Source organism: Tursiops truncatus, chromosome X (genome assembly GCF_011762595.2).
Source record: "Tursiops truncatus isolate mTurTru1 chromosome X, mTurTru1.mat.Y, whole genome shotgun sequence".
Taxonomy (NCBI): Eukaryota; Metazoa; Chordata; class Mammalia; order Artiodactyla; family Delphinidae; genus Tursiops; species Tursiops truncatus.
The window spans coordinates 83749558-83761727 of record NC_047055.1 but is presented as its reverse complement, the minus strand read 5'-3'; the positions used below and the strand labels follow the sequence as shown (position 1 = coordinate 83761727).

The window sequence follows — 12170 nt, the reverse complement described above, 5'->3', positions numbered from 1 at the left end:
GTAGTTGCTGACGGGGAGGGGAGAGGAGGGGGAGAACGACAGCGAGGCTCTCGAGTCTATCTGAGCACATCCTGCTCACTGCTTGCGCTTGTTTTTTGTTTTGCGTTTGGGTCTTCAGAACCACTGGTACTTATCCCATTGGATAAGACGTCGGCAGGGTGAGGTAGAGGGTCTTCTTCCCTTCAGCTCTCCCCGAGGCCAATAGTCCTGCACCGTCTCTAAGGTCGCTAAGGGAGGTGGCCCGGTGATTGGCGGGCCCGAGGATAGCCAATGGGAAAGTGATGAGGTGCGGTGTTGGCAAGCAGATTGCGTGCGAGCGGGCAGGGGGCGGGGGGCCGCGAGAGCAGCCGCGGCGGCTGGCAGCCAATGGAGAGGCGGGATGGCCCCTGGCGTCAGCGAGGGGGCGGGGTCTGGCGCTTGGCGCGGAGGGAGTAGGGCAGGCGCTGTGGGAGGGAGCGCCAGAGCGAGGCTGAGAGCAGAGCTCGTCGCGTGAGGCGCGGCTCTGCTTCAGGTGTGACAGGCAGCGGCGGCCTGGCTGAGAGCGAAGGGGTGAGCGCGAGCCCCTGAGCTGTGCGAACGCGGTCACCATGGACGGCCCGGATGAGGGGCCTCCGGCCAAGGCCCGCCGCCTCAGTAGCTCTGAGACCCCTCAGAGCGAGCTGCCGCCGCCGCCGCCGCCGCCGCCGCCGCCTCCACCTCTCTTGCGCCTGCCCCTGCCTCCACCTCAGCAGCGCCCGAGGCTCCGGGAGGAAACCGAGGCGGCACAGGTGCTGGCTGACATGAGGGGGGTGGGACTGGGCCCCGCTCTGCCCCCGCCGCCGCCCTATGTCATTCTGGAGGAGGGGGGAATCCGCGCGTACTTCACCCTGGGGGCTGGGGGTCCCGGCTGGGAGCCCGCGATCGAGTCAGGGTACGGGGGGACGCCCCCTCCCACGGAGAGCCTGGAAACGCTTTCTCCCTCGGAGGTTTCTGGGGGAAGCCTGGAGATTGACTTCCAGGTGACGGAGCCCAGCAGCTTTGCAGGAGAGAAGGCCCTAGAAACCTGTAGCGCAGGGGGGCGGGGGTACCAGAGGTTAGCCGGTCCAAGGGGGAGGGAAGAGACCATCATCATCGTGGAAGACGACGACGAGGATGAAATGGAAAGTGTGAGGAAGAGGAGGAGGAGGAGGAAGAGGAAGCCCAGGAAGGTGAAGAGGGAAAGCCGAGAGAAGAATGCCGAGAAGATAGAGTGCATCCTGCAGGCGCTGGAAAACATTCAGCTGGACCTGGAGGCGGTGAATATCAAGGCGGGCAAGGCCTTCCTCCGTCTCAAGCGCAAGTTCATCCAGATGCGAAGACCCTTCCTGGAGCGCAGAGATCTCATCATCCAGCATATCCCAGGCTTCTGGGTCAAAGCAGTATCCTTGTCATCTATATTCATGGGCCAGGAGCCCATGACCAGAAATGGGGGGGCGGTGGGGGGGAGGGACAGGCTGGGTGAAAGGGTGTGGGGGCGGGCCCCTATTGGAAGAATGACGAGGTCTGGTGGAGGAGGGATGGAAGGAGTGTGGCAAAACATCAGAGAAGCTGGACTGGAGATGGTGAAGGGGGGAGGGGGCAACACAGCATAAAAATTGGACCACAGATGGGAAAGGGGGAGAGGAGGAGCATAGCATAAAAGAAAATGGATCACAGACGGTGAAAGGGGGAGGATAGTAGAGGGGCACACAGCAGAAAAATTGGACCAGAGATGGTGAAAGGAGGAGGGGAGGGTCACACAGAAGATAAACTGACTCAGAGACAGTGAAGAGGGAGGAGAAGGGCACACAGCAGAGAAATGGCCCAGAAAGGGTGCCCAAGTCACACATGGCTGTGCAAGCCTAGGTCTCTGCTTAGATACTAGGCAAACCCCAATCCTGGCTGGAGAGGACGGGGCTAGAAAGGGACTGGAGCCCTGAAGGATCAGGAGAAGGAGTAGCTAGGAATGGAGAGAAAGGAGTTAAATGAAGGAAAGGGAAAAATAACAAGAATTCACTATTGGTGATAAGCTTATCTCTAGGGGACCATGCAACATGTTAGGAACACATGGATTTAACATCCTAATAGAATTATATGGACACAGACCCTTGGCATTCTCAGTATCACATGATCACAGGCGCTCAGTACCCAGGCACAGTATTATGTGGCCACAGGTCCTCAGTACATAGACCATAACATCACCTGGACACAAACCCTCAGACTCAGATACACAACATCATGTGGACACAGACCCATAACACCCAAATATATATAACATCGTGTGATGACAGGCCCTCAGCAACCAGATATAGCACCATTTGCACATGGGCCTTCAGCCCCCAGACACACAATGTCTTGTGAACACAAGCCCTCAGCACCCAGAGACACAATATCACTTGGACATAGACTCCCAGCACCCAAACACACGGCAAATATGAACCATGGCAAGGCCACTTAATACAGAGGTTTGACATTTTATAAACATAGGCTCTTACCACACAGACAGTATCATGGGAATAAAAGTATGGGTCATGTCCCATTGACCACAAAAGGAATTCTCCTTCTCCAGCCTCTCTTTTGTTCAGCCCTGCCTAGCCCTGACTGGCCTTCCTTCCCTCCTTCTCATTGAACAGTCACTCCTTGACCTAAACTGCTCCCTCCATCAGTTCCTCAACCACCCCAAAATTTCAATCTTGATCAACCAACGTGATGAAGACATTTTCCGCTACTTGACCAATCTGCAGGTCAGGCCAAAGAGATATCTTTTCTACCAGGACCGGGCAAGGAATCTGGTCCTTGGAGGTGAGGGGAGGTTGGGTGGGAGGGGTCACAGTGTGGTGGTAATTCCACCATTACCCCCACCCTGAGCAGGTACAGGATCTCAGACATATCTCCATGGGCTATAAAATGAAGCTGTACTTCCAGACAAACCCCTACTTCACAAATATGGTGATCGTCAAGGAGTTCCAGCGCAGCCGCTCGGGTAAGAGGCAGTCCCAGAGCAAATTCATGCCCCCTGCCCCATCTATCCTTGTCCAGTGCCCTCTCCATAGCCTCCTTTCCCCCCCAGGCCGGCTGGTGTCTCACTCCACCCCAATTCGCTGGCACCGGGGCCAGGAACCTCAGGCCCACAGGCACAGGAACCAGGATGCCAGCCACAGCTTCTTCAGCTGGTTCTCAAACCATAGCCTCCCAGAGGCTGACAGGATTGCTGAGGTGGGGCCCCTCGTGGCATTGCCAGGGAAGGCCTTGCTAGCTTGCCCCTGGGTGCGTGGGGTATTGGGAGTAGGCTCTGTGACATGTACTCAGCTTTGTTCTCCCTTCCCCTGTCTCTTTCAACAGATTATCAAGAATGACCTGTGGGTTAACCCTGTGCGTTACTACATGATGGGAGAAGGGGGCTACAGGGCAAGCAGAAAGAAGCAAGAAAAGGAAGAAAGGTGATGGTGGGGGTTGGTGGCTGAGAGGTGGTTTGTTAGGGGTGGGGCAAAGACTAGGCTAGTGTCACACAGTATTTGTAGAGCCAACAGGGACCTTTGAGATAATCCAGTCCACTATGTTTTACAAGTGGGGAGTGATGCCCAGAAATGGGGTGTGATCGGCCTGAGGTTATGTAGTCAGGGGCAGAAATAGGACTCTCCCCACCTAGCCTCGTCCCTGGGAACCCCTGTAGCCTACTGCCTCCCCAGTTGCTTACCACCTTTCAGTGTCTGCTCTGGGTACACCACCTCCCACCAACCCTATACTCAACCCCAGGCTTCCCCACAGTAAAAACAGGGATGAATATGAGGTGGTGATCGTGGAAGACTCCGATGACTGTCACATCATGGAAGACATTACTGGAGAGACTTCAGACAGTGATGGTATCACCGACAATGAGACCATTCATGACATCAAGATCTCTGACTTCATGGAGACCACTGACTGCTTCGAGACCACTGACAATGAGATAACTGACATCAGCGAGAGCCTCTGTGACAGCGAGTGCCCTGACCACAATGGGAGCATTGACAGTGAGACCACTGACAATGAGAGCCCCAATGACAACGAAACCACTGATAACAATGAGAGTGCTGATGACAACGAGACCACTGACAACAATGAGAGTACCGATGACAACAATGAGAATCCTGATGACAACAATGAGAACCCCGATGACAACAATGAGAACCCTGAAGACAACAACACTGATGACAATGAAGAGAACCCTGATGACAACGAAGAGAACACTGATGATAACGATGAGAATGCTGATGGTGACGAGAACACCAATGGTGATGATGAGAACCCCAAAAGTGGCAATCACAGCAGCAACGGCAGCAACCAGGACAGCAGCGACAGTGACAATGGAGACAATGACGGCAGTGATATTGAAGATAACGATGGCAACGAAGGTGACAATGAAGGTAGTGATGATGATGGCAATGAAGGTGACAATGAAGGCAGCGATGATGACGACAGAGACATTGAAGACTATGAGAATGACCTTGAAGACTCTGACAAGGATCACCATAACAGCGCCAACCAGGATGACTATGAGGACGAGGTAGAGAACATCTCCGTAGAAGAATCATCAGTGGAAGAAGAAGAGGAGGGCAGTGAGGAAGGTGAGCTAGACCCTCACCTCTTGTCTTACCTCCTTTCTCTTCTCTCAGAGAAAATCTCCCCATGGTCAGAGTATCAAGGCATGAGCACAATCTGCTCTTGTAGAGAAAAGAAAAAAGCATTCTGAGTAAGTTTTTAAACAGAGCAAGGTCAGGGAACATTTAGCTCACAAATGTAACAAAACCAAAACAAATTTCAATTCTTGGTGATGGGTAGATAGGTTGTAACAGAGCACAAGACAAATGAAGCAGAGAGAAGAGATAGGAGGCAGTGGGTGATATACTAAGTAAGACAGGTTCTCACACAGAGAGAGGGAAAAAAATGTCAAACATGTTGCAATTCAGCACACTCTGTACCCAGCCCTGGCCTTCTGGGAACTCCCAGGCTTGTTTGGGGGGCTGGGGGTGAAGTGAACAGTGTGCTCAGTGAGTCCAGAGGAGGGAGGAGCTAATTCTATCTCCAGAATCAAGAAGGAGAGAACTAGAGAAAAGAAGTGACATTTGAATTGGAGGCTGTCTTCACATTAAGGAGCATTATGGGGCATTCCTGGTGGAAGGGATCAAATGAAAAAGAACCTGGAAGGGTGAAAATGCATAGTATGTTGGGCAGGGTTTCCCAAATTGTCATCTGAGGACCCTTCACTGGTTCCAAAGCTGCTCACAAAAAGGTTCAGTGGTCAAATATGTTGGGGAAATACTGCATACGATAATATCCTTATGTAGAGTCACATGTATGTTGGCACCTTAAAGGCTCTGATAAGTTCTGCTCTAAGAAACCTATTTAAACATTGTGGAAGTCAGCATTTCCCAAACATCTTGATCACAAAGGCCATTGTTCACTGTCCACCAAAGAATACATTTTGGGAAATGCTGAAGAAGGGCTGCATATGGGGGGTTGAGGGAGAAGGCAGTATTTAAGGTGACTGCTAGGTGTGGTTCTGGCCTGGATGACTGGCCAAAGGAGGCACCATTTCCTGGGATGGGGAAGGGCGTCGTAGTGGGATTGATGGGATGCAGGGAGGAACATGGAGTTGGAAGGGCTTGTTGGGCATAAGGTACGGGTGGCTTAGAGGCAAGTGGTTGGTGATATGCCTGGGAAGTCAGAAATTGTAAAGAAAGGAGATAAGCCAGAGCAGAATCCTACCTCTGGATTCTGGAGCCAGTTAACATTAATTGGGTCCAATTAACATTAATGAAGTATTTACTATGTTGCCAGGCACTATTCTAAGTGGTTTTCTTGCTTTGACTAATTTAATCCTCACAGCAACTCTTATGAGGTAGGTACTACTAATCCTTTTATAGATGGGGAAACTGAGGCTCTGAGAGGGTAGAGTTAGGAGGAGCACTAGGTCGTGGAACATTCTGAGAAGGAGGGGATTGTCACCGGTGTCCAGTGCTCCTGAAAGGTCAAGTAAAATTAGGACTGGGATGTGTCCATTGGATTGGGGGCTGAATAGATCATCTGTGGCCTTGGAAAGAGTAGTTTCAATGGATTGGTGGGGGTAGAGCCAGACCACAGTAGGAATGGGAAGGAAATGAACAGGGGTTAAGGCAGTAGAGTCAAACCTTGGCTAGGAAGGGGATGGCAGAAGGCGGACAAGGGATATGTTTGAGCCTGGCTGTAGGCAGGCAGATGGAGGAGAGGCAGCCCCCTGGGGTAGGTGGAAGGTGCAGGAAGACCAACCACTCCTGGGGGTTTTGGCCATGGAATCCCTGGCAAACTTCCATTGAGGGCACTGAGGAAGGAGGAATTGAATGAGCGAGTAGACACAATCTAGACATATTTCTAGGTAGGGAAACGGAGAGAATTGCTGGCCCCATACCCTCCTACTCGGTGGCATCTCTTCTTTCAGAGAAGGGGAGGCAGAATTATCTGTACAACCCTAGGGTGGGAGCCGGGGTGGGGAATTGGGCTGAAGAAGACAGACTGAGGCCTATTTGGATCAGACTGGGGAGAAAGAGAGAGGGAGCTGCCTCTGGATGAACAGAAGTTCTATTTAGCTGAGGTCAGAGCTCAGGAAGAGACACACGTTGCATACAGGGGGTGAAAAAGCTACTTTTAGAGATGTATCAATTTTGATAGGACAGAGGCATCCCACTCTGCCTTCCTGCTTCCCTCCCACTTGCCCTTACTTTCTGGACTTGAGTTCACACAGACTTGGCTGCTTGTTCCAAGCAGAGGCTTTTGGCGAATGGTCCCGCCCCTCAAAAGCCCTGACTATGGACTCTGTTCCCTGTTAAGAGTGACATCTACCTGTCTACCTAACCATCCTCCTCCATTTTTCCCTCCTTACTTCTCTCTCCCCTGTACAGGCAGTGAACAAGAAGGTGAGGACAGTGATGAGGAGGAAGGAAGCGAGGAGGAGGAAGGAATCGAAGAAGACTCAGAAGGAGGGGAAGACTCAGAAGACTCCGACATGGAGGAGGTGCTTCAAGTCCCAAACCCTTGGGCCAACCTGGGGAAGAGGGGCAAAACGGGATAAATGTCTTACCTTTGCGGGGGCTGCCTCTCTGTATCCCTCTCCCCCTGCCCCATTTGCCCTCCCTATCAGCTAGGGCCGAGCGGCCCCATATTGCACTTCTGGGGGATGACTGACTTCGTACACGGGTTTAAAGATTATTTTTATGGTTTAGTAATTGCAGAGTTCTTATTTTGGGCGGAGGGAAAGGGGGATTCCCCCTTCCTTTTGGCCCTCCTCTCCCGCAGGCTTCTGTGTGCTGCTAAACGTATTTATTGTGATGCCTTGGTCAGGGCCCCTCTATCCCCCTCCTCGTGCTGTGTGGAGTGGACACCCTTGATCCCAAAGCGGGGAGGGCCGCTGTGGCCTTGGGGGTCTCTGCCGCCACCCTGTTCTCCCGTCTCTTTCCCTCCATCCCTCGCCCTTCCCCGCTGTGCCCGCTAGCCCGCCTCGGTGTCTATGCAAGGCCGCTTCGCCATTGCGGTATTCTGGTCCCCCTCCCCCAGAAGTCCCGCCTCGTTCCCTGTGAACCCTGGTAATCCTAATAAAATTCTGAGCAAATTCAGAGTGCTGCTTCGAGTCTTTTGTCCCATTCAGTGCGCGGTCCCCAGCAGCCAGTCTCCCTTCCCACAGGCCCGCAAGTAGTCGCCTCGCCTACGCAGTGGCCTGCAAGATGGTAGTTGCTGGGGGTGGGGGTGGCTGGCTGGGGGCGGGGGTGGCTGGCTGGGGGCGAGCTCCGCGGGACCGCAGAAATGTTGCGTCAGGCCAATGCGGACCATCCTGGCCAATGGCAGGGCGAGGCCGAGGAAGCCCCTCCCTCTCCGGGCGGCCGCAGCAGACCCAGGCAGGTAGCAAACAGCATCCCACGCCTTCCCCTCCGCGCACGCGCACAGGAACGCCCTGGGCCCTAGAACATCCATTTATTCAGTGATTCATCTTTTTATTTATCGTGCGTCAAACCTTTCCTCGGGCCTAGTATGAGCTGAGTGTGGGGGAACCAGAGGAATCCATTTTTCTTGCTCGCATGTAGTAAAATAAAAATGATACCGGTCGGGACTTAACAATCCAATAATGCCGGAGTGCTCTCTCGTCTTAGGAAGGGGGTGTAGGATCCCTGGAGCTGGACCTGGGAGAGAAGGCAAGAAAAGACAGCCCAGGCTGGGGAGTTTGCATAGAGATAAAAGAAAAGCAAAGGAAAATTACTATGTAGCTGTGTGACTGGGGGGGGGGGGCGGGGGGGGCGGGAGTTGGGCGTCTGAAAGGCCCAGTGGCTTTAAATTTTGGATACAGTAACTTTATTTCCACGGACACCAGAAAAACCTCCCAGATTCTGGATCATAACGATAATTTACACAGATATCCAGGTATGTCTTCTGTAATATACCTCCCGAACTTTCCATCCAACGCCCTTACTTTGCTGGAAGTCTTCAGACTGGGTCAGATTTGCGTTTTACAGAATGCCCTCTGCTGGCTGCCCGGAGCATGGATTGGAGGGAGGGAGAGCAGTGAGGAAGCTGACGCTATACCTAAGGTGAAAGTGGCGTGATGGGGGCAATAATGGAAGGTTTTTAAAATAAATTTTTTCTTTTAGAAGTTTTAGATTTACAGAATTATCGCAAAGATAATACAGAGTGTCCGTATACCCTAAAGCCAGTTTCCCCTATTGTTAACATCTTACATGTAGTATGATACATGTAGGTGGCTCCGTGGCGCAATGGATAGCGCATTGGACTTCTAGTATGATACATGTGTCACAACAAATATCAATACATTATTATTAACTAAATTCCATATTTTGTTCAGATTTCCTTAGTTTTTACCAAATTTCCTTTTTCTGTTCCAGGATGCCATCCAGGACACAACATTACATTTAATCATCATGTTGCCATAGACTTCTCTTGGCTGTGACAGTTTCTCACACTTTTCTTGTTTTTGATGACCTGGAGTCATCAACATTTGAGGACTACTAGTCAGGTATTTTGCAGAATGTCCCTCAACTGGGATTTGTCTGATGTTTTCCTCATGATTAGACTGGGGTTATGGGTTTGGGAAAGGAAGACCACAGAAATAAAGTACCATTCTCTTCATATCCTATCAAGGGTACACGCTATCGATATGCCTTATCACTGTTGATGTTAACCTGATCACCTGGCTTAGGTAGTATATGTCAGGTTTCTCCACTGTAAAATTACTCCATTCCCCCACCTTCCATACTGTACTCTTTGGAAGGAAGCCACTAAGTGTAGCCCGTGCTTAGGGAGTGGGGAGTTATCCTCCAACTCCTCAAGGGGGAGGAAGTATCTACATAAATTAATTGGAATTCTCCTGTACGAGAAATGTGTGTATTCTGTGATTTTAAGATGCTGGAATCAACAGGCTTTAGATATAGGAAGAGAGGGATTGAGAGAAGTCAGGGATGACTGCCAGGTTGCTGTGGGACCTCCTCTGTGAAATGGTTGGAATACCAGATCTTGGACATACTCCAGATTCTGATAAATGTTTTGGGGAGAGCATGGAAGCTTGGATGCCTCTAGTTCTGACCTGGGACCACACTGTCAGAAGTGGATAGAGGAGACTCTGGCTCAGAAAGGAGAACATCTTGCCCCAGGGCCAGAGCTGAGAGTGCAGGATGCTGAGTCAAGGCATCTTGTGCAGAGGGAAGAGACACCTATGTGCAGTATCTGGAGCCAGTCCCAATGAGTATGTGATGAATTGGAGGGGCAGGGTAAGCAGGAGGGGCAAAGGACCTGGAGTGGGCCAGGAAGAGGTCAGCCTGGCAAGAGGATCCCTGTCAGTTCAAGAGAGAGATGGCCTGGGTATCCTTGCCTCAATATACTCTGGCTCACAACGTGACTTCCTCACCCTCTATAGAGGGTCTCAGTTTTCCCATCTGCAAATAGGCTAATCATGCTGGGGGATCAGCCCAGGAGAAGCAACCAGCCTAAGATCCCAAGATGGAGTCTAGCCTTGAAGCAGACCTCTGAAGCCTGGCCTTCATCATGCTCTTACCTGATTCCTCTCTGTTTCTCTAATCAAATCCCTAGCCCCTCATCCTGGCATTTGAGGCCCCTCTTCACCCACCCTGTTAGAGAGGGCCTCTGACTTCAGGGACACTGTTAGGACCCAATTATGGGATTCTAATATAGCTGGCCAGGATGCTCATGTCCTGGACTGAGGCGTGGGAGGAGAAAATGTTCTTTGCCTAGGGTGACATCTTTTCCCTGTGCCCTCACTCCTCTCTGTGTGGTGTGGCTTCATTCAGGTCCTGCCTAGTCTGGTCCTCCAAAAGGGAAGACTCTCCTAGAAGGTCTTTAAGGTCTCATCCAACTCCAAAATACAGTCTTTGCTGAAGACCAGTGAAGACAGGCCCTTTTGCTGGGACCCCAAACAGAAACCAGGAGGAGAATGAGGAGTCATAGGCCCAATGTGCCCCAGGGCCTTTCCCATGCTGAAGCTACTTGTCCTTGTAGCCTTCACAACTCACCCAACTCCCTTGGAGCAGAGGGCCCTGCTCCTGAGGGTAAGGTTCCAAGGACTTCCTGGGGCCAGACCTTAAAAGTACCACCCACTTCTGTGAATAAAAGCAGATTGGCAGGGACAAAACTAGATTCAGGAAACTAGATCCCTCTTTCTTTGGTGATCAAAAAGGCCATCAGTGGCTCCCTCAGTTGGGGGTGTGGAGGATCCTGTTTTTCATTAGGAAGCATCCTATTTTTCATTCAGTAAACATTACTGAGCACCTGCTGTGTGCCTGATAGAAACTCGGTGATAGGACTACAACAAGGAAACATGAATAGACCAAGTCTTTGTCCCCCTGGAGCCCAGAGTTGAAGACAAGTGTTCTTAACATTTTTTGTGTGCCATGGACCTGTTTGGTGATCTGGTGAAGCCTATGCATCTTTTCTCAGAAAACAGTATCTTTTGAATGCATAAAATAAGATACCTAGAGCCACAAAATATTGACTATATTGAAAAATAGTTACTAAAATATGGAAAAGCAAATATGTTATAGTAATATATATGATCCTTGTGAGATCTAATGGAGAGTCTAATGACAATCATGATTTTGAGATAGAGATGAGATTACATGATATTTCAAGAAATGTACAACATCTATAATATGATATAAAAATCTCTGTGATTTCTATTAGTAACAGAGTCACAGGTACTATCACTATTATACTATGGTCAGTTACATTCTTTACTGAAAAGATGCTAAATTTCAATTAGAGGAGAGTGAAAACAAAGATGTAATTTTTTTCCCATCCAAATTCATGGACCCCTCTAAACCCTGTCCCTGGACTGGATTGGAGGGAGATCTGTGAACCCAAATTAAGAAACCCTGGTAATAGGAAGGGCCTTCCTGTATCTCCTTTCTTCTTAAACCCCTTTCGTTTGGAGGACAGAAGCCTAGGTTTTATGCTGGGTCTTATTGCTGTGTGACCTCAAGCCAAACAGTTTGCCTCTCTGGGCCATAGTTCCCTAAGTCTGAAACAACGGCAAAGGCAAGAATTGGGAGGGGAGACCTTAATTATTTATGCTCCAGGCAATTAATTTATGTTCTCTCATTGAATCCTCCATTGAATGAATGGCATTTTCAGGGAAGATTTTTTTAAATTATCTTCCCATTTCATAGATGGTTAAACTGAGGCTCCAAGCGAGGCTGTCACTCGACCAATGTCTTAATCAGTAAGTAGCAGGGGCTGGTGGGTGACTGGCCAGACCTCTATAACCACCTCATCCTCCAGGGATAAAACTAGGAACTACGTTCACTTTGAGCGAGAGAAACCTGGCTCAGAAATCCCTGCAGGTGGGGGTAAGCTATGGAAAACTGAGGGCAGAGTCGTGTCTCTTAGCGGAGCGGTGGCTCATGCAAGGTGGCTTACGGAGAATAAGACGTCAAGAAGCCGCGCGCCTCCGATTGTCTTGTGACTCGCGCCAGGCCTCACTTTGGGGTTCGCGCCTGCGTGCTCCCAACTAACCGCCCGAAGACCTGTCGAATGGACTGGCAAAAAGCGATGAAGATCCTCCTCCTGGCCAATCCTATTAGAGGGTGGGCTTAGCTTATAAACCAATCAAAGACCCCCAAAGGGGCGGGTTTTCTTCGGCC

At 50.6% G+C, this 12170-nt stretch overlaps 1 protein-coding gene across 4 annotated transcripts; it reads left to right on the top strand.

Annotated features, from left to right (window-relative positions):
* Positions 1-442: 442 nt before the first annotated feature.
* On the top strand, positions 443-7627 carry TSPYL2 (TSPY like 2). 4 transcript variants are annotated; one of them, XM_073799428.1, is made up of 7 exons: positions 443-1397; positions 2664-2741; positions 2923-2980; positions 3068-3213; positions 3340-3437; positions 3766-4604; positions 6915-7627. In XM_073799428.1, exons 1-7 carry the CDS (start codon positions 588-590, stop codon positions 7082-7084), a joined length of 2199 nt encoding a protein of 732 aa, XP_073655529.1. In that variant the 5' UTR covers positions 443-587; the 3' UTR covers positions 7085-7627. The 4 variants fall into 4 exon arrangements, with proteins under 4 accessions (XP_073655529.1, XP_033705248.1, XP_073655530.1 ...); XM_033849357.2 differs by having other exon boundaries at positions 444-1397; positions 2869-2980; XM_073799429.1 differs by having other exon boundaries at positions 446-767; positions 2631-2741.
* The last annotated feature ends 4543 nt before the right edge of the window (positions 7628-12170 follow it).

Excerpts from the sequence above, each read along its gene's own strand:
- TSPYL2 (XM_033849357.2), top strand. The coding sequence starts at position 588 with ATGGACGGCCCGGATGAGGGGCCTCCGGCCAAGGCCCGCCGCCTCAGT. Across the intron at positions 2,981-3,067 it reads GTTCCAGCGCAGCCGCTCGG|GCCGGCTGGTGTCTCACTCC; the intron begins GTAAGAGGCAGT and ends TTTCCCCCCCAG. Across the intron at positions 3,438-3,765 it reads AAGCAAGAAAAGGAAGAAAG|TAAAAACAGGGATGAATATG; the intron begins GTGATGGTGGGG and ends GCTTCCCCACAG.